Source organism: Condylura cristata, unplaced genomic scaffold (assembly GCF_000260355.1).
Source record: "Condylura cristata isolate star-nosed mole 26May11 unplaced genomic scaffold, ConCri1.0 scaffold00015, whole genome shotgun sequence".
Taxonomy (NCBI): domain Eukaryota; kingdom Metazoa; phylum Chordata; class Mammalia; order Eulipotyphla; family Talpidae; genus Condylura; species Condylura cristata.
The window spans coordinates 39,340,750-39,363,197 of NW_004567116.1; the positions used below are offsets into that span (position 1 = coordinate 39,340,750).

Consider the following 22,448-nt stretch of genomic DNA (forward strand, 5'->3'; position numbering starts at 1 on the left):
AAGTCACCCATGTGCCATCACCATAGTCCCATGCACTTCCCCCCTAACCCCCCCTCCGTTTTTGATCCCTTTCCCCACTGCACCCCCACAAAATATCTCTGGTATATGGCTGTTCATTATTCTTATTATTTTCTTGCCTGGTTCATTATACTCCTGCTATGAACGAAACCATCCGGTATTTTTCCTTTTCTTTCTGGCTTATCTCACTAAGCATGATCTTTTCCAGCTCCATCCAAGTTGCTGCAAAAGGCATGTGTTTATTTTTTTTGGTTGCTGAGTAATATTTCATTGTATATATGTACCACATCTTTTTAATCCAGTCATCTACTTTGGGGCATTTGGGCTGCTTCCATGTTTTTCCAATTGTAAATAAAACAGCACTAAACATGGGGGTGCAGGTATCTTTTTGAATCAGTGCTTTTGTGTCTTTGGGGGATTTACCCCTTTTTTACGGCTAAATGTTCCACTGTATATGCCCCCCATTCCATAGGTTATCTTGTCACTTTGTTAATGGCTTGTTTTGTTTTGTTTTTTCACTGTGCAGAAGTTTTTAAATTTGATATAGTCCCACTTGTGTGTGTGTGTGTTTTAATAATATAATAGCTTATTCTTACATCATTTTGTGCATCCTTCCATCTCAGTTGTAATCCCCGTGGGCCTCCCATCACCAAATCACCCGTGTGCCATCACCATAGTCCTTTCCTTCCCCCCACTGTTTCTGATCCCATTCCCCACTCCAGCCCCATAGTATGTCTCTGGTACATAGCTGTTCATTATTATTATTATTTTCTCACCTGGTCCGTTATACTCCTGCTATGAACGAAACCTTCCGGTATTTTTCCTTTTCTTTCTGGTTTATCTCACTAAGCATGATCTTTTCCAGCTCCATCCAAGTTGCTGCAAAAGGCATGTGCTTATTTTTTTTGGTTGCTGAGTAATATTCCATTGTGTAATATGTACCACATCTTCTTAATCCAGTCATCTACTTTTGGGCAATTGGGCCGTTTCCATGTCTTTCCAATTGTAAATAAAGCAGCACTTAATATGGGGGTGCAGGTGTCTTTTGGAATCAGTGTTTTTTTCTTTTGGGTGGATACCTAGGAATGGGATTGCTGGGTCATATGGAAGCTCCATGTTTAGCAGTTTGAGGAACCTCCAAACAGTTTTCCATCGTGGTTGTACTCGTTTGCATTCCCACCAGCAGTGCAGGAGAGTTCTTTTTTCTCCACATCCTCGCCAACGTTTTGTTGCTAGAACAAAACGTTGTTTGAAGTTGTGCCATTCTCACTGGGGTGAGGTGGTATCTCATTGTGGTTTTAATTTGCATCTCCTTTATTTCTAGTGATGTTGAATATTATTTCATAAGCTTCTTGGCCATCTGCACTTCCTTTTTGGAGAAGTGTCTTTTTAGTTCTTCTGCCCAGTTTTTGATGGGGTTGTTTATTTTCGTTGAGTTTCATCAGTTCTATGTATATCTTTGTGATCAGTCCTTTATTGCTAGTTTTGTGTGAGAACCACTTGTGTATTTTTGAATTTTTGTTCATGCTTTAGGTGTCATGTTCTGTTGTTATTTAAAACTTGGAATTCTAAAATCACAGCAGAATAATTTCCTTCCATTTATTGATTTGAGCTAGAAACAATATAAATAATTTCTACCAATTGAAAGAGAAAAAAAAAACTCTAAAAATGTAAAAAAAAAAAAAAAAGGAAGGGGTAATGATATGTACAGAATTTCATAAAAGAGGAGCTCCTGGCCCTCCATGGTGGCACAGTGGGTTAAAATACAGCACTGTGAAGCACAGTGCCACAGCCACTGCAGCACTGAATTTGATCCCCAGCCATGGAGGTGACCAACAGGGTATGTCAGACCTCTCCCAACCCACCCGCTACTCCCCTCAGCAGTGCATTTCCCTACATCTGCCTGTTCTGCTCCCCACTCACAGATGTCTCTGGTCTCTCACCCACCACACCTCTGGCCTGTACCCCAGTTTAAAAGGTGAATCTTTTAAAAAAAGAGGAGTCCCAGTTAGTGTATGTAAAGATTTTCTACATTGTTAGTCATCAGAGAAATGCATATTGAAGTCATAACTCACTACTAATATATATTCACTAGAATTGCTGATATGGACAAATAGTCTTTTGTGTTAATAAGACTGGGAGCAATTATCATTGGACTACATGGGAGTGGGAGAGTGGATGCAAATATAATTTAGGAAACTATAGCAGCATGCTCATACATTATCTATGACTAAACAGTTTCCTTTCTAGAATATGCCCCACAGAAAGGTATGTGTATTGGGACATATGCAAGAATGTTTATAACAGCTTATTTCTAAATATCCAAAATTAGTGACTACTCAGATATTCATTAGCAATCAGTTGGTTGTTTTTAACCAAACAGTAGATGCAACAAAAGAGAAGGAACAAAATACTATATATCTACCATGTTGGTGATAGAATATTGTCTAAAGGAAGACAGACTCAGTGCCCATAAAATTCCACTTACAGATCCTCCCGCATGGCACAGGTGTTCCATCCTCATCAGAGACATAACCCACATAGTGCAGCAAACCTCTCCTGTCTCACTGGCTGCTCCCCTCAGCAGTATATTTATCTGCCTGTTCTGTTCCCCACTGTGTCTTGGGTGAATCCTCTCACTCTACTGTACCTCTGGCCTACACCCCAGTTCTTGCATGCATGCATAAATAAAAACAAATCTTTAAAAGAAGTCAGTTTATATAAAATTAGACATAAGTGAAGTGATTCTTTTGGTGTTAGAAACTGGATTATGGTTACTTTTGTGTAAGGGTATATATAAGGGGTTCTAGTGTATACCTTTTTTGCACCTGATCTTAGCCAAAGGCCGAGAAGCAGTGTATACCACTTTTTCACTTAGGTGATAGTTACATGGATATCCTTGCTTTGTATAATTTATTGGCATATGATTTGTACAATTTTCTGCATATGGTGCTTTGATTTTTAAAAATCAGGGCAAAATAAAAAACATTTTTAAGATAAAATTTCATTATATCTTGGTGATATAACTGGGAATGAGATTAAAGTACAGAAGTCAGTAATAACACCTGTAAATGGGAGCAGTAAAAATCATTCTATATACAGAAGTGGACAACTTCACTTTGTCGTAACCTGAGATCTCCATGTTCAGGCTCCTACTGCCTGTCTCTTGCCATGTCTAGGTCCTCTCTGTTGTCGGTACTGTAGTGTCTGTGTGGGGCTTCCTCAAAATGTACAAGCCAATGTACAGTGGGAGGTGAGAGTCAATAGACATATGATTTTCTCTTGCCCACTTCAGACTGACAGTCTTGAGATATGTTTCAGTGTCTCCTATTGTCCTCCTCACTGGCTCTTGAGCCAACTGTACCACTTTCGTTGGCTACTCTGATCTTAATTTCAGCTCCCCAATAAAATACTCAAGCATAACCATTTTAGATTGCTCAGTTCCCCATAACAAAGAGTTATCTAACCTAAAAATGCTAGAAAACTAAGATCGAGAGACCCTGATATCTGAAGCCATTGGTTTGTTTTAAAATCTGAGGTCTTTATAAATCTTTGTGATCAATCCCTTATCAGTTGTATGGAGGGCAAAAATTTTCTTCCTATCAGTAGGGTGTCTGTTTTAATTAATGCCTTTTTGCTTTACAGGAGCTTTTTAGTTTGATGTAATCCCAGCTGTTTATCTTTTCTTTCACTTTCTTTGCTTTGGGGGATGTGTCTTTAAAGATGTTCCTGTGATGTGTGTTGTACAGTGTTTTTCCTATATTTTCTTCTATATATTTTATTGTTTCAGGTCTTATGTTTAATACATTTTGAGTTGGTTTTTATGTATGGTGTGAGGTACTAGTCTAGTTTCATTCTTTTGCAAGTGGTGGTCCAGTTTTCCCAGCACCATTTGTTGAACAAACTGTCCTGTCCCATTGTATATTTTTTGCTTGTTTGTCCTCAGTAATGTATTTCAGTATATCTCCTGCTCTGCTCCCGATTCTGTCTCTGGTGAAACCTCTCACCCCTCAGCCCCCTGCATCTCTGGCCTACACCCCAGTTCTTGTATGCATAAATAGATAAATCTTATATAAAGAAGATTTTTAGTAGCGATCCCTGGTCTCTAGCCATAAGTGCCAGTAACACATATACCCCATGCCCTTAGTTGTGATAACCAAAAGTATCTCCAGACATTCTTAAATGTCTTCTTGGAGGCAAAAATCATCCTTTGGTCAAAACCACTCCAGGGCCTATGACTGTATGAATTTGAACACATTAAGCCTTAGCTTTCTTTAGTGAGAAAGAAAGTATGTAAATGCTTACCTCAACACATGACACATAGAGTTCATTAAATGATAGCAATTATTATGATACTAAAACCTGTTCTCTTTTGTGCCACTCTGCCTCTAACCTCTAAAAATAAAATGCCCCCTTTTATAGTCTGCAATCATATTGTTGAATAAGAATTTCTCATTTAAGATCTTCCAAAGACATTGATCTTTTATGTGTGCCATTAGCACTGACTTCAGATTTGCTTTCTCTCTGGCTTTGAATTTGCTTTTTTTTTTTTTTTTTGGGTGGGGAGGGTCTTATGTTCTTCTTTGAATTGGGCAGAGTTGGGGATACATTATATCATTTGAATTTCCTTGTGGCATAGCATTGTGTATGGTATTCTTTACATATTCATAAACTGGATTAGACACAGTGTGCATTAAAGACTAGTTTATATTTGTAGAAATCAGACCTATAGAAGTTAGGTTGTTACTGCTGTTTTTTTTTTAAACCCTGAAGTTAAATGAATTAATGAAGATAGTTTGCCTTTAGCTTTTTATTTTTACACCTATGAGTAAAATGTAATTAGTTTGATGTGCATATGTCATTTAAATTTTATTAAAACCCTTGGTGGTTAAAAAATAATAATAATAATAAGGAAAGGGAGCTCTTCTGTTCTTTTTGTTTATTTAAATTTATTTATATTTAATTGAGATACTATTAGGATACCCCCATCAGGTATTGCTTACTCTAATGTATCTGATAAAGGGAATGCTTAATGTACTGCAGGTACAAAGCAAGACATATTACATATGTTACATTGTATATTTATTTCTTGCAACAATATCTGCAAAATAAATAGTATTATCCCTATTTTTTGGGGAACTTAGGATGTTTGCCCACATTAAATACCTGGTAAGAAAGAGGCAGAATCCTAGAGCCTAGATTGTAGGTTTAGGTTTTAGACCATCTTATTTTCATAATGGCTCACCACCTCCCAAAATGAGGTTACGCCTTTACCTTCAGTTTCTTTGTGAGACCACGTAGCTTAACCGAGCCTCTGACCCACAGGATAATCGTCTAAATTACAGGCTTTTGCAACAATAAGAAGTCACTTCTCTCTTGTCACTAGGCCTAACTACTTGTCATGCCTATTAGCCCAACTTTTCTGGCCCTCTGTGACCTTCATCTCTTGTGTTCTCCTAGTCCAATGCAGTTAAAGTTAGCTCATTGAAATAAGGAAAGTTTTGGTTAGGTGAATAAACTTTAATTATATGTATTATTTTAGCTTTTTTAGTTTCCTATTACTTAAGAATGCAAAGCAGTTACATCTTTTTAAAAATTTATATATATATATATATATATATATATTACATCATTCACCAAAGCAATTAAATTTTAAGTCGTAAACTATATGTTTGGCAAGAACCAAGTTGAAGCAGATTTACTTAAAAGTCAAGAGAGAGCTATATATCCAATAAGAAATGTAGTCTTGGAACTACTGTGTGATGTTTGTTTTAATAGCCTACTGAGTTAAAGTTATTTTTATATCTATAGTTGCCTAAAACCACTGTTTTGGTGTGATTTGTATTTTTTAGCTGAGAGAAGAAAAGTTACAAGAGGAGAAAACCTCTGAAGATCACATCCACAAATTGTTACCAGAGGAAACAGAAACAGGGAAAAGGAAAACAGATGAACAAAAAAAAAGAGACGAACCATTAGTATTAAAAACAAACTTGGAGCATGTAAGTAGATCTCCTTTTTTTATGAACATTTCCCTCAGAATTAGCAGTTAGTTCAGGAGAAGTGAAAAATGAGAATTATGAGACCAGTAGCAGTCAGAAACTATGCAGCTTAAGAGTAGTGAAGAACTAATATCCAGGTGAAAGATGGAGAAAATAAATATGACTGGGACTATGAGATTTGTTTGAAAAGATTAAGGAAACAGTGGAGGGATGATGAGAGGAAAAACCTATATGTATATTATTGTCGCAAGTTTTATACATATTCATACTGTTACTTTGACATGATTCTGTTACAGCTTTAATTAGATTTCCATAAATCTTGTATGTTGCTTCCCTTTATTCTTTATTCTTTATAATGCCACAAACAACACAGTGCTAGGTCCTCAAACTAGATTAGATACTTAATTTAAACTTAACCTAGTGAGATTTCTAATTGGGCCAAATGTTGCCAGAATTTTTTTTCATTGCTTACTTATAAAACAAATTACTGGAAAGGTTGTACATGCTTTATTTAACTTATGCAAGAAGGCACTTTTGGAGTGTCCAACAATTACATTCAAATAAACAATTGAGGGTTTTCTTTAGCAAGAATTGGACATCTTCTATTGCTGTATGTGCTCAACATATTTTTGGAGGCACAGCTCTTAAAATATTTTGTGATTCATCAGTTTATGAGTATTTTTGGTTATCTTTGCAATTAGCTGAAATTAATAAAACTTTACTATCTATAAAAATAAGCATCATAGCAAAATAGGAAAAGAACCTCTGGACCAGAAGAAGCCTGCCTTTTAAATATTGTAGATTCCAATATTGTAAAGATCATACAGCTTTGACCAGGTTATTTCAGTATACTCTTTGCAAAGGTATTTTTCCTGAAGTTAAAAAAAAAATGATATTATTTAAGCTTTTTTGATCAGGGGCATTTGCTGACTGTCACATGCATGTGGGGCTTTTTAACTCCAGTTACAATAACATTAGCAATTGTTATTATTATTAAAAGTTATTAAACACTTATGCTCTTCATGATGTTGACTTCTAAAAAATTCTGTGTAATACAAATGAAATACTTGGGTATTCCTTTTACTCTGCTCATTGTGAGCTACAAACTGCAGAAGACGGCTTCTGGGGGAGATATGATTTAGCTAAGTCAAGAATAAAACAATGATAGACTTAAGTATATAGTATCTCCTGACTAATAACCCCACTAGAATCTCTGTTCTGTGGTCTCTAAAGACTACCTACCTGCCTTTTCATGTCAGTGGACTGTCGTTAGGAACCTCAGATAAAACAGCCCCACAAGATCCTTCTTTTTAGGGTTAACTAATCTCAATAGAGAGAGCTTACCCTTCCCTGTAGCCCTATAGCAAGACCTTTCTGGTTTTGACCTTACTGGATCCAGTTTTCCTCCAGGAAATGATCTCTATTATTAACTCATGTCAAGACTGGGAAGTTGTTCTAAGTATTTTTTCTTTTTAATCTTTTTAATTTTTAATCTTTTTAAATGATACAAGAAAGTGCAAATTCTCTACTAGAGATTTGTAAGATTGTTGTGTATAGGTAGTGTTTTAGCTATTTTTAAATTTCCTAAAGTGGTCCCTCCTTGGCGGCCTAGGGGTTGAATCTTAGGCTGTCACCCTATGACCTGAATTTATCACTGGCCAGGGAGCTGACGCAGGGAGCTGACACACATGGTGCAGCAGACCTTTCCTGTCTTGCCTGCTTCTCCCTTTAGCAGTATTGTTTCAGTAGATCTGCCTGGTTCTGCTTCCCACTTTGTCTCTGGTGAATCCTCTCACCCCCTGCACCTCTGGCCTATTCCTCCAGTTCTTCTAAGCAAAAATAAATTTTTTTTTAAGATTTATTTATTTTTACTTATAGAATTGGGGTGCAAGCCAGAGGTACAGGGGCAGTGAAAGGATTCACCAGGGACAGAGTGGGAAACAGAAAAGGCAGATCTATGAAGTACACTGCTGAGGGGAGTGGTGGGCGAGTCTGCCGCACCATGTGGGTCACCTCTGGGACCAGAGATCGAACTCACACCGAAGCAGCTGTGGCTGGCTTGCAGTGCTGCGTCTTAACCCATTGTGCCACCAGGGAGGGCCTGGCAAAAATAAATTAAAAAAAAGAAAAAGAAGACCCAGGGGAAATAGATCTTTCCTCCCAGGCTCGGGGTCTTACTTTAAAATAAAAAATATTCCTAAAATGTCATATATCACAAGTATTAAAAACATGTTTATCAATGAAATTCAAGTGGAGGAAGGAAAGAATTCATTTTAGAAGCAGAGATTATCATCTGCTGTTACTTTTTCCAGAAGGAAATAAAATGGGTGCAGTATTAAATTTATTAGGATTACTATTGCACAGTTAAAACAAATATTAATGTAAATTGTTGGAAAACCATTCATTATAACAATGATAGTCACATCAAAATTTACATTTTATCAAGAACCAGTTTTTGGTTCTTCCTGATACAGGCTTTTATTGCTATGTACTTATCTTCTTACTACTGTTTTTGATGACTCCCGTATGTTCTGGAAAGTCATGTCACCTTTGTCATTTGTCTCAAGGTATTTTTTAATTTCTTCTTTGATTTCCTCATTCCAATGGTCTTTCAGTAGCATGTTGTTCAGTCTTAATGTAGTGGGCAATCTCCTTGCTTCATTGCATAGTTGATTTCTAGTTTGATGCCTTTATGTCAGAAAAGATACTTGGCATCATTTCTGTCTTCATGCATTTGTTAATGTTTGTCTTGTGACCCAATATGTGGTTAAGCCTAGAGAATGATCTATGTGCATTTGAAAAAAAATGTGTATTCAATTTTTCTGGGGTAAAGTGTCCTATAGATGTCTGTTAGGTCTGTGTTTTCTAGCTCTTCATTTAGGGCTATTGTGTCTTTGTTTAATTTATGTCTTGTTGATTTCTCCCTTGCTGAGAGTGGGGTGTTGAAGTTCTCCTACCACATATGTATTTTCTCCAGTTTCTGCTTTCAGAGCTGATAGTAATGGTCTAATGTGTTTTGGTGCGTACTTATTGATGAGTATTAAGTCTTTGGGTGTAGTGTCCCATAGAAGGTTATAAAGCAGAAAGGGAAAAATAACTTACCATCCCATAACCTAGAGATGATTCCACTACACATTTTGGTAAATATCCTTCCAGACTTCTTTTCTGTTTATTATTTTCTTTTCAAAAAATACAAACTAGTATATATACTGTCTTATAACCTTTTAAAATAGGCTATAACTCACAGGTGTCTTTCCATGTAAATAAAGAATTCCCACATCATTATTTAATGGTCTCTAAGTATTTTTGACTATAGAATTTAATTAACTAATTTGCTCGATCTCCTGTTGATCTCCTTTGCTATCTTAAACCACCACTATGAGAAAATCACTGTCCCATTAGTTTCTTAGTTAGACTCTTAGAAGTGGAATGACCTAGTCAAAGGGAATGTCTTTTTAAAGTTTTGATATCTACTGTTCAGTTGACCTCAGAAAATTTGTATATAGTTATACTTTCACCACTGTTACACAAAATATTATATAAATTCCCTCATATCCTTGCCAGATTTGGTTATTGTCCTTTAATATTTTTAGGCACAGCATTAGTTTAGGTAACACTAGAGACATTTCATGATGCATATTTTGTGCCATTTTAGGAATCCATAGTACTTTAGGTTTATTTTTATTTAAAGTGAAAAATGAGAGGTAATTATTTTCCTACCTTATAGTTCTAGATTGTGTGGGTGTAGAAATAGAAGGGTAGGGGGAATGTCTCTCTAAGTAATTATTTCTAATAATGTAAATTTGTTTTTTAATAATTAGAAGGAACTTGACATGTGTCTTGTAATACTAAAGTTCTTAAACGATTAATAGTGTTTAAGTTGATACATCAAAATCTACCTATAGTTGCATACCATTTACTTGTTACCTAATGTGGTAGAGCAATCTTTATCATAGATAAGGAAAATAAAGCTCAGAAAGATAAAGCAGAAAATAAAACACAATGACAGTGGTAGCTAAGTTATATAGCTGAGATTTGAACATGCATTTATCTGGTACTGAATTGATTATGCAGAGAAACCTAAATAAGTAGGAATTGTCATTATTTGGTCATGCTGTGTCTATTGATGTTAAAACTTTCTTTTTTTCCCAGAGTTCAGAAGACAATATCTATAAAACTTGATAATGGGTTAGTACTATTAAAGTTTCTCTAGCGATTTTATATAACTGCGTTCTTTAAAGAGTGATACCTGACAAAATTGAAAGGCTTCACTATAAATTTTAATTCTTTAGCTCTTTCCCAAGATGTTAGAAAATATATCCTGTTGTACATGTGTGCCTGTCACATACACACCTAGAGGATAACAAAGCATTTAAGAAATGCTGAGCTGTAATAAGGCCGATGTCTTGCATGTGTCTGTCTGCACCTGCCACTTTGATAGTCATTTGATCCTTGGATAACCAGCTCATTAGCTAATTAAACATTTTTTATTCACCTACTATAATGGTATTGATTTCAATAAAAAGATGGCCACTTGCTTGGAGTTTATTATCTGAACGAAGACAGACTCTTAGTAAGAAGTTATATTTCATTGTGACTAGTTGTGATCCATAAAATGAAGACTTTCACATTGAATCACGTGGCACTTCTTCACTGTATGTTATGTGCAAATAGTACATATCTTAAAAAAACTTCATATGTAAGTTGAAATGTCAAATTGTAAATTGAAACCCTTAAAAAAAAGAGACAACAAAATAAAATGAAGGTACATGAATGGGCATCAGCTAGATGGAAAAAGCTGACTCTAGGGGTATTTGGAAATCCTTGCAAAGAAAACGACACTTAAGATGACTGAAAGGCCAATGAGTATTTTATAGGCTGAGAATGTGTAAGGCAAAGTTTAGGCCAAGAAAATAGCATGTCCAAAAAATAAATGTTCTTGAAAGATTTGATGTTATGTAGAGAGTAAAAGTAGTTGGGTTGATTGTAGCTCAAGATATTCCCTGTGTGGGAACTGGTAGGACAAAGTTATGAAGGGCTTGGTCGAATCATCCTGAGGCCACCAGCAGTTAAGCAGGGAAATGATGGGAATTTATCTGTGTGCTCGGTAGTATGGAGGGGACTGCAGGGAAGAAAGGCTGGGGATAATGGAACCAGGAAGTAGCTTATTGCTGTAGTCCAGCCAGAGGGGATGAGAATCTAAGGAAAGACAATGACAATGAGTAAAGATGGGAAGAGATTGATGTGAGACATTTTAGGAGTAGCATGGCGGCAGTTTAGAGACAGATGCTGTAGATTTAAATGCTAGCTTTAACTACTTATTAACTCCATGGTCCTACGCAAAATACTTTCCTGCGCCTGTTTGCCATCTATAAAATATATATCATAATCCTTACTTATTAGGCTATTTCATAGAGTATATGAAATAAAATATTTAGAAATATTGGGGTATTCAAAACTGCTCTGCAATGTTAGTATGACTTCAAAGAAAAGAAAGTTGTAGATTATATTGAGTTTTCTAACTGGGTTGGTGATGGGACTTAGAGAAGAAAAATAGTGAGCTTGGTTTAGTATTTACTAAGTCGATGTGACATTTGGGGTATCCAGCTTGAGATCTGCAGGTGGTATTTGGAAACATAGATTGGTACTCAGAGAAAAATGACATGGAACAGGAAAAGAGATTTGAAACAATAAGTAGGGGGAGATTTCGTGAGAACTCCATATGGACTGTGTTGTCTCTTTTGTCTCCTGCCAGTGTCCTGCACGTCTCTCAGATTCAGAGAATGAAGAACCTTCCCGAGGCAAGATGACCCAAACTCATCGATCCGCATTTGTTTCCAAGAACAGCTCTTATTCCTTAGCTTTCTTGACAGGGTAAGAGACTGATTCTGAATTCAGTCACTGTTCTTTCATTTTGGGGCATGAAACAAAAAAGGGGCTGGGGAACAAAAGTATTTATTGTAGTTTCTTTGCACAGGGGATGTGGAAATGGCAAAGAGATGGGAAGTGATTTTCCAGTAGGAACTTAGAACAAGAGATTGACCTGAATTTTTAAGAAAAAGTATAATCTATACATTTCTGGTAACCTCAGGGTAGGATTATACTAATTGCTCTGCTGAAAAATGTGAACTTTCTATCTTGGGAGGAAACAACAGTCCTCTTGGTGTGAACAGCTTCTATGTGCCTTGCTCTCTGTTTGATATGTAGATGACTAATACAAACTTTACCCCATTTTATTGTCTGTTTAGTTTATTTGTTTAAAAATGACATTGCTCACTCTTATTTCTAGGATTCCTTTCTTCTTACCAGCACTTCTTGCTGCCTTGAGGGCATACACCTAGATCTTCCTTTTTTTTTTTAATTTGTTTTTTAGACTTTTTAAAAAGATTTATTTATTTATGCTTACAGAACTGTGGTACAGGCCAGAAGTGTGGTGGGTGAAAGGATTCACCAGAGACAGAGTGGCGAGCAGAACAGGCAGATCTACTGAAATACACTGCTGAGGGGAGCAGCGGCGGGTCAGGACAGATCTGTTGCACCATGTGGACCAGATCCCTGGCTGAGGATCGAACCCTACTGCAGTGGCTTCTGAGAGCTTCATAGTACAGTTCTTTTTTTTTTTTTTTTTTTTCATAGTACAGTTCTTTAACCCATCATAGTACAGTTCTTTAACCCATTGAGCCACCAGAGAGCCCGCTTTTTTTTTTTTTTTTTGATCTTAAGGCTTTTTGCTGCTCATCACTACTATCACCATAAAAGCTACCAGAGTTTACAAGTAGTATAAGATATGTACAGTTATGATTCCTGATGTAGTTTTTTTTATATATGAATCCTTTTGTAGGTTGTTTTGGAGCAGTCTGATTTTATTGCTTATTTCTGAGATAAGCCTGGAAAAACTTTCTCATTTGAGTTAGTGTCGTTTCTAAAACCTGTGTGTCTACTTTTCTTGCTTGCTTAGATTGCTGGGAAGTTCAGAATTAAGACAAAGTTTTTAATTTAACCATCATGGATTTTCAACATGGCCTTTAATTTAAAAAATAATTTTGAGCATCATCCTATGTTTAATACAAAAGTGAATTTATTCTCTATTAAGGCTCAGTCTTTTTATATTCTTACTGTAAGCCACTTCATATCTTCTCAAAAATAGTGTATAATCATAACAAAACTATAATAAAACCATCTTTCTACTTGAAACAATAAAAAAGAAAGAAAATAATACTGTAATGACAGCACTGCCATCCCATTAAAAATTGTTTCTTAAATGTTGCCTAGCACGATTTCTGGCTCATGATAAATCTTTGGTGAATATTGCTGCTGTTTTGTTGCTTTCTTTCATAACATGGACTCATAATTAAAATGGTCCGTAAAATGGACCTTACTATTGTTTTACCTAATCCTGTTGTTTTATGGATGTGAAGGTTAAAGCGCAGAAAGAGAACATGACTTTCTAAAATCTTAGATTTCTGTAGTAGTAGGAAGCTGAGTTAGAGGCATAGGTTCTTAACTCTTTACACTACACCCCACAGCTACTTCTCTCCCCTCACATGACCTTCTTATAAATCTCTATGATGCCTCTGCCCATCTTTTCCCACTAGATTTAAATGCCTTGTAAGAAGAAATAAAAGCTGATTTGCCTTTATATTTGCAATTTTTGATATGCTACTTGGCATACAGTAGCAGCTCATTAAACACTAATGGAATATTTGAATAAGAAAAGTCTTGTATGGGGAAGTTGATTAAATTGGGGCTTTGTCAGAATTGATTATTAAACTTGCAGCATAGTCAGGAGGGAGAACTTTGGTAACTATGGAGAATAGATTGGTGGCTATTTTTACTTTAGATTCCATTTGATTAATATGGGGTTGGGTTTGGGTTCTAATGAATATATTGGTGAAGGTTTTATAAAGTTGCCTTTAACCTCCTAATGCATTAGAAATAGCTAATGATTCTTTAAGTAAGTAGATTCTGTCATAGAAAGATCTGTGTTCCACTGAATATAAATTAGGTATTAGTTGACTATAAAATTAGTGACATAATAAGAACACTGTAAAGTTAGCAGTATAAGACAAGATATAGACAGATCAACTGACAGACCAAACAGTGTTGAAAGTGTGCCCAGTCAATGTTGGAATGAAATAAGATAGAGTTGTCCTCCCTTAAAATGAGCAAGTGAGAATATAAAAACTCTCAGGTAACAGGTGTCAGACAGACACATAAGTGATATGATAATGAAGGACTCCTCTAGAACAAATGAGGAGGCAAAGCCAGAGAGGCTGGGGACAGGGGATGGAGTCGGGAGAGGGAGACTAGTTTAGGACAGATTTTAGGGAGGATGTGACAGTGTGAGTGGCATTAAAATCAATTGAACTCCTCTTCATAAAATGCAGGTTGTTGTATCCTACCTACGTCCTAGGTAAGAGGCTTTACCAAATGGTTTCTTAAAACCATTTGTTTGTTTATTTATTTATTTATTTATTTATTTCTTAAAAGTCCTCCCATTTCTAAAACCAATGTGTAGAAATGGCTTAAAGCAGTTCTAAAGGGTAAGGGAAATGAGACCAGGACATCAAAGAAAAGGGTGGGGAGAAGTTAGATAGTTCAGTAAAAAATATAAGAATTCAGAAGCTGCCGTAGGAATAGTCAGAAGATAACTATGAGGGAAAGGGGGCTTTGAGCAAAAAACAAGATAGTCAGTTAAAAGACATCTCAAGAGGGCCCTCCCTGGTGTCACAATGGGTTAGGATGCAGCACTGCAAGCTAGCCACAGCCACTTCATTGCTGGCGTCAGAGGTGATCCATATCCACATGGTATGCAGCAGACCACTCCTGACCTGCCCACTCAGCAGTATACTTCATTGATCTGCCTGTTCTGCTTCCCACTTTGTCTCTGGTGAAGCCTCTCACCGCCCCTGCACCTCTGGCTTATACCCCAGTTCTATATGCATAAATAAATAAATCTCTTGTTTGTTTGTTTATTTATTTATTTATTTTTAAAATATTTATTTATGCATACTGAACTGCGGTACAGGCCAGAGGTGCAGGGGTGGTGAGAAGATTCACCAGAGTCAGAGTGAGGAGCAGAACAGGCCGACTGATGAAGTACACTGCTGAGGGTAGCAGCGGGCGGGTCAGGAGAGGTCTGCTGAGCCATGTGGGTCACCTCTGGGGCAGGCAGGGATCGAACTCATGCTGAAGTGGCTTTAGCTTCTTAGGGCTGTGCTTTAACCCACTGCGCCACCAGGGAGGGCCAATAAATAAATATTAAAAAAAAAAAAAGACATCACAAGGGTGGGTTGTGGGCATGTGAAAGAGGGATTTGTTGGGGGGAGGGATAAAGAAATTGAAGCAAATCAGTGGATGGGACTGGTTATTAGGAGGATAGTCTTGTTAAAGTAATGAAATGTGGTTGGGGAAAGGAGAACAGCTTAAGAAAAATGATGTAGAACTTAGTAAAGAGAATGACGAAAGACTTTAGAAGTATCAGTAATGTCTGCCATTTCAGAACCTGAATGTACTAGGGACCTGGCAGGGTGGTGAGAGGGTAGCATCAGGGGAACTAATTCTTTTCCTGTGCTTTCTGCCGTGTTAACTTCTTTAAATACATATTTTCATTTAGTTTTGACATTAATGCTACAAGATTTATAGTACTATTCCCATTTTATGAATAAAGAGAATACAGCTCAATGAGGTTAAGTAGCTGACCCATGACCTCACCTCAGGAGAGGGACTGAGTTGGAACAGGAATTCAGGTCTCCATTGACTATAGACCTAGACTTTTTCTGTCAAATTGTTATCACAGCCCTAGTTCAAAAGGCTCAGTTCTTGGCTTGACATGTCTGCCTTTGCTGCAGAAAGCTGCCTTCCTTCTGGTGGTTTAATAATTTATATGCTACCTTGTTCCAAAACCATAAGGTTGCTACAGAGATAATTAAGCTGTCCATTTACCCTGCTGCTTGAGAGACTGGAGGCTTTTTTGCATTATGCTAGGCCTCTGGGATATAATTGTTGAACAGTGCTTCTATCCACCAGCGAAAGGATACTAGTATATATTCAGAATCAGCAAATAGGTAGAGACAGAAGGTAAATCAATGGTTGCTTAGGGCTGGAGGAGGAGAAATTTTGGCAACAATAATGAAAAGTTAGGAGGTTTCTATATGGAGGTGATAGAAATGTTCTAAAATTGGTTGTGGTGATGATTAAATGACTGTATTAAAAATCACTAAACTCTACACTTCAAAAATCCTAAATAATAACAGATAATTCATAAATAAGCAAGGGAAGGAGCGACACAAAAGTTCACCCATTTCGGGGGCATGGTAGTAACTACAGTTAGTCTTAAGGAAGCTGCAGGTTTCATTCAAGTTTGGGGGAGGAGAGAAGGACTAGGTGTCTTCATCCTAGGGATGGTCCTCTCACACTTGTAACACCCTAATGGTTTGCTTAAGAAACTATTGAGCTGTGAGTTTGTGAAAGTGATTATTAAAAACATGAAGTGCCAAAAGTTTTCTATCATTAATTACTACTTCAAAATCCTCTAAATAGTTTTTTACAAGCATTTACTTTTACACCTTTCCAGCTATGTTTATATTGGCTGCCCCCCCTTTTCTTTCTTTGTATGTCAAACTCATTGTGGTTGTGTTATTTTTAGCCAAGTAAGACAAGTCAGAAGCAATCTGGTCTCCTAGCACTGAAACTTTTAAGTCAGTTGTTCTTTATAATTTCATTTGTGTTTGGGAAGGAGACCTTCCAGACACATTCTGAATTTGTTCAGTGGCAGAGTAGAGTAGAAAGAAAAATCAGTGTGCTGCAGTAGAAGGAGCCCAAGATAGTTTTACATCGTTGGCTTCAACTGTGGAAAGATCATTGCCCTAAGTTCTTTATCTAATTAAAGATGATGATGCCTGTCACAGTGTTTCTTTATGGATTAAATGAGATAAAATACATTTAAAGCATATATTAACACTGTGCTTGACAGAGTCCTAATGTCTCCTTTCTTTAAGGAGTAGAGAAGCATTTCTAAAGATATTTTAATTTATTTGTAAGAAATTTTTAGAATATATCCACTCTATGCCTGATACTGTATGTTAGAGTTGTTCTTAGTCACCATTTTGAAACCTCCTATCCTGACCAAATGCTATAACAATAGTAATGATAACATCTGTTTATTATATTTATGGTATATACAATATTTCACATTCATAATTTTTGTAACTCTTAGTGTGATAAAGTTCTACAGGATCAAAATTTTTTGTCTGCTATTAAATTTCAGTTGATAATAATTTGAAGTAGATTGTAAATTAATATGTTAATTATAAACTCCAGGCAGCCATTAAGAAAATAATTTACAGGCAAATTAAAAGAAAGCAGATGAGAATGAAAATGTATACTAGGAAATATCTAACACAGAAGATGTTAATGAAAAAATTTTTAAAGTATAGAACATATAGAAAACAAATAGTAGAATGACAGAAGCCCTTCTTTATCAGTAATTTCAATAAATACAAATGAATTAGATTCTCCAGTTAAAAGACAGAGTTTGTGAGAGTGAATTTTAAAAATAGGACCCAAATGTATGCTGAGACTTTAGGTCCAAATACAGAAAGAGGTTGAAAGTGAAAGGATAAAAAAAGATATTCTATACAAACAGTGACACAAAAAGGACTGAAGTAGCTGTACTGTATTAAACAATATAAATTTTTGAACAATAATTGTTACAAGCTACAAAGAGGGGTATTGTCTGATGATACAAGGGCCAGGAAAATGCACTTGTCTATACATCCTTACCTAATAGTAGATCCATAAAATACATGAAATGAAAATTTACAGAATGAAGGGAATAGTAGGTATTTTAACATTATTATAGACTTTAACACCCATTTTTTGTAATGCATAAAACATACATATGAAAGTTAAACAAGAACTTAAAAATTTTGAACAATACTGGACATACCAGCTATACCTGCCAGACATATATAGAGTATTCTACACAACAATGTCGGCACACTTACTCTTCTAAAATGTACGTGGAACATGCTTCATGACAGGCTATATGTTAGGCCATAAAATAAGTTTCAGTAAGTTTTTTTTTTTTTTCCAAATCTCAGTAAGTTTTAAAAATAGTAGGTAATACATAGTATCCTTTTGGACCATAATATAATTAAGTTAAAAACCAGTAACATAAGAAAAATGGGAAAAATCACAAATATGTGGACATTTAAGTAACACATTCTTGAAAAAAAAAAGGGGGGGGAGTCATAAAAGAGCTCAGGAAAAAAAGAAGGAAAATAAAAAAGAAATTAGAAGAGAAATTAGAAAATATTTTGAGAATAATAAAAATGAAAACCAGCATGCTAAAACATGTTATAAAATCAATGCTCAGAGGGAAAGTTATTGATGTAAAAGCCTATATTAAAAAGGAAGAAAAATATTAACCTTTTGCCTTAGGAAATAGAAAGATAACTAAACTCACAGTCAAGCAAAAGTAGGAAATAGTAAAATATACATTTCATTTAATTGAAATGGGTAAACAATAGAGAATCAATGAAGCCAAAAGTTGGTTCTTTTGATTGAAAGGGTAGACAAAATTTGCAAACCTTTAGCTAGATTGATCAAGAGAAAAAAGGGAGAATACTTGAATTATTAAGATCCAAAATGAAAGTGAGGACATTTTATCCTTATAAAAATAAAAATGATTATAAAGAATAAACAATTTTATGCCAACATATTAAACTAAATGAAATGGACAAATTCCTAGAAGCACCTAAATTGACTCTAAAAGAAAGAGAAATCTAATCAGAACTATAAAAAGTGAAATGTTTAGCCAGTAATAAAAAAAAAATCCTACAAGAAAAATCCAGAACTAGATGGCTTCACTAATGGCTTTATCAAACATTTAAAAAAGAATTAGGCCCTCCCTGGTGGCGCAGCGGGTTAAAGCACAGCACTGAGAATCTAAAGCCACTTCCACGTGAGTTCGATCCCTGCCTGCCCCGGAGGTGACCACATGGTGTGGCAGACCTCTCCTGACCCGCCCGCTGCTCCCCTCAGCAGTGTACTTCGTCGATCTGCCTGTTCTGTTCCCCACTCTGTCTCTGGTGAAGCCTCTCACCGCCCCTGAGCCTCTGGCCTGTACCCCAGTTCTGTATGCACAAATAAATAAATCTTTAAAAAAAAAAAAAAGAATTAACATGAATCCTCATACTCTTCCAAAAATTTAAAGTAAACACTTCCCAACTCATTCTATAAGGTCAGCATCACCCTCCTTATATTCTTACAGTGGTTGAGATACATCTGGCTATGAGGTATTAACCTGGCGTTCATTTATCTTTTAAATTCTTTGAGTTTTTAAAATCTACTTATTTGATTGAGTTAACATTTGTTTACAGCACTGTTTATGATTTAGAGGTATAAGATCTTCTCCTTCAGGTGTTGTTACCACACTGCACCCATCACCAAAACGCCCATAATCCACACTAGTCCATCGTATCACAACTTTTTTGAAACAGATTTATTTATTTATGCATACAAGAATTGGGGTATAGGTCAGAGGTGTCTGTGGGGTGGGAGGGGGTTGAGAAGATTCACCACAGACAGAGTGGGGAACAGAACAGACAGATTGACTGAAATACACTGCTGAGGGGAGCCCCAGGCAGGATGGGAGAGATCTGCTGTGTCATGTGTATTACAACTTCTTAATCTACAGTGACCCACTGATGGGTGTTGTGTTTGTGTCTTGGCTATTTATTGTGATCGACGCTGCAATAGATAAAGGGGTGCATGTATCTTTTCAAACTGGTGTTTTTGTATTCAGTTAAATACTCAGATATTGAATTATTAGATCATACCGTATTTCTTTGTTTAGTTCTCTAGAGAATCTACCTACTCTTTTCCAGTAAGGCTGTAGAAGCTTACATAGCTGCCAACTGTACAGATGTTCTTTACTGTGTGCTCGTCAAAATGTGTTGTTTCCAGTCTTTCTCTCTCTCTCTTTCTTCATACAGAACAGGGGTACAGGCCAGAGGTGCAGGGACAGTGAGAGGATTCACCAGAGACAGAGTAGGGAGCAGAACAGGCTGACTGATGAAGTACACTGCTGAGGGGAGCAACGGGCAGATCAGGAGGGGTCTGTCATGCCATGTGGATCACCTCTGGGGCAGGGATCAAACTCATGCTGAAGTGGCTTTAGCTTCTTAGTGCTATGCTTTCACCCTCTGTGCTACCATGGAGGGCCCGTTTCCAGTTTTTTTAATGTAGGCCATTCTCACAGGTGTGTGATATTTCACAGCATTTTTCATCTACATCCTAGTTTACTTCTGAGTGACCTAACACATTGACAGTCTGTGAGAGTTCTGAGAATGCAAATGAATTTTAATACTGTTCTAGCTAAAATACAAACCAGTTGACTTCTCAGCAGCTGCTCTTTATACTTTATGGGATAATGTTGAAATTTTATACCTGCTCCAGAATAATCTCAAACTGGGTAGTACAAAACCCACATTATTGTTTTCTAGGTCCACTGTTGAATTTTCATGGTTTTGTAGTCATATGGTGTAGGTTGGTCACTACTGTCTGCTATTAATATTATAGCATATGCTAGTTATCATCATCTAGCTAGGTGATATGGTCATGAGATATAGGATGAGAAGGTTTTGAATGGGAGGAATAACTCAGAAATCCTGGGACAGAAGCCTTGTGAGGAGGTAGGATAGTCTTGGCTGTCATGGAGAGGCATCCTGGGAATGTACCTCTTTATATCTCCTTTGTAAATTTTCTCTGAGCTAATCCTGGCAGAGTGAAATTTTTTAGCTGCCTAAGAGAGTAGATACAGTGTATTTCCTTCCAAAGCTAAATAGGTTTAAGGAAATAATTTCTGTTTAGGATCATTTGCATGGTTATTTCTCCATATTGACTTCTGGCAAATTCTTATTTATCTTTCAAAATACATATGCTGCTGGCAGCCTTTTTCAGTTTTGCTCTCACTCTACCCCAGGTAATTAAACTTTTTTATGCTATATTTTGTCTCTTAGGGATGCTTTTTTTTTTTTTACACCTTTTCACTGTATTTTATTGAATTACTCATTTGTCTCCCCTATTGGAAGTAATTCTGTAAATGCCTAGATTATATCTCACTCTCTTCTGTACTCCCAGTGCCTAGATAATACTTATTAATACATAGTAAGTGTGTATTAAATGCTTGTTTAATAGAATTCTGAGGGTAAAATATCAGTTGCAAACATTTATAAAAGAATTATTCTTACCAGATACATATTAGGCAAGAGAATGGGAGACAAAGGTGAGTTATGAGATAATCAAATGTGTCACCCTTAGTGGGGTGTCACTCACCTACACATAATTCATAATTTATTATAGGTACTATGATAAGTTTTGGGTTATGAAGTCATGAATAATATATGTGAAGACAAAAAAATGATTTGTTCTTGAATTCTCTTAAAACTCCAAGATTTTTTTTTTAAAGATTTACTTATTTATACATACAGAACTGGGGTACAGGTTAGAGGTGCAGGGGTGGGGAGAGGCTTCACCAGAGACAGAGTGGGGAGCAGATCAGGCAGATGGATGAAGTGCACTGCTGAGGGGAGCAGCGGGCGGGTCAGGAGAGGTCTGCTGCGCCAATGTGGATCACCTCCGGGCCGGGATTGAACTCATGCTGAAGTGGCTTTAGCTTCTTAGTGCTGCGCTTTAATGTGCCGTGCCACCAGGGAGGGCCTAAAACTCCAAGATTTAAGACTTTAAAAGCCAAAGTGTGATAAATCAAGGGAGAAGCTATCTTTAATTTTGACCCCTACATAAAAATTTAGTTTACTGCGATGCATTATTGTAAGTACTTCAGTGTTTGTTTCATGACTGATTTAGGTTGATTGAGGAGAGATTTGGGCCTCGTAAGAGGGGAAAAAAGTTTGTAAAGGTGATTTAACAGTGTGTCCACCCTATTAAGGGAGGTGAAGTAATCCTGCATCTCTCTAAGCTCCAGCAAAAAAGCCTCATTTAAGCAGGGTCTCATTTGGAAATAAGGGCTTAATCCAAATATCCTCTCTAGGGGACCATTTCTCTTTTAACAGGGTTTGTTCTCTAATGTGCTCGTTACTATATTAACTCTTTTTCTATTGTAGCTGCCCAAGGAAATTGTCTTTCTTGTTGGGAGGCTTTGAAAACACAGAAAAGATTGTCATTCTTTTTCCTTCGCTAAAATTTTTTCTTTTTTAGGAATCTAAATTCCAAGGTGGAGAGGAGTCAGAGCTGCAATGACACTGCACAGGACAGAGTGAAGAGCAGACTCAGAGCAGCACCAACTAGCAAAGTCAAGGTATAGTGCAGGCAGCTTCTGGAGTGCTCTAGTTCTGTCCCCTCACCTCTGCACACTGCCATGACAGAAACCATTGCAGATGAGTAAAGGGAGAATGGGTCCTAGGC

General features: G+C 36.6%; 1 protein-coding gene across 1 annotated transcript in view; it reads left to right on the forward strand.

Annotated features, from left to right (window-relative positions):
* The window catches only part of RNF169 (ring finger protein 169), a 64,635-nt gene that overhangs the window by 35,417 nt on the left and 6,770 nt on the right, over nucleotides 1-22,448 (forward strand). Inside the window, exons 3-5 of the mRNA XM_012725654.1 lie at nucleotides 5,871-6,017; nucleotides 11,773-11,891; nucleotides 22,242-22,341. Of these exons, the coding sequence (XP_012581108.1) occupies nucleotides 11,824-11,891; nucleotides 22,242-22,341 (168 nt within the window). The 5' untranslated portion in view covers nucleotides 5,871-6,017; nucleotides 11,773-11,823. The remainder of the gene's footprint in view (nucleotides 1-5,870; nucleotides 6,018-11,772; nucleotides 11,892-22,241; nucleotides 22,342-22,448) is intronic.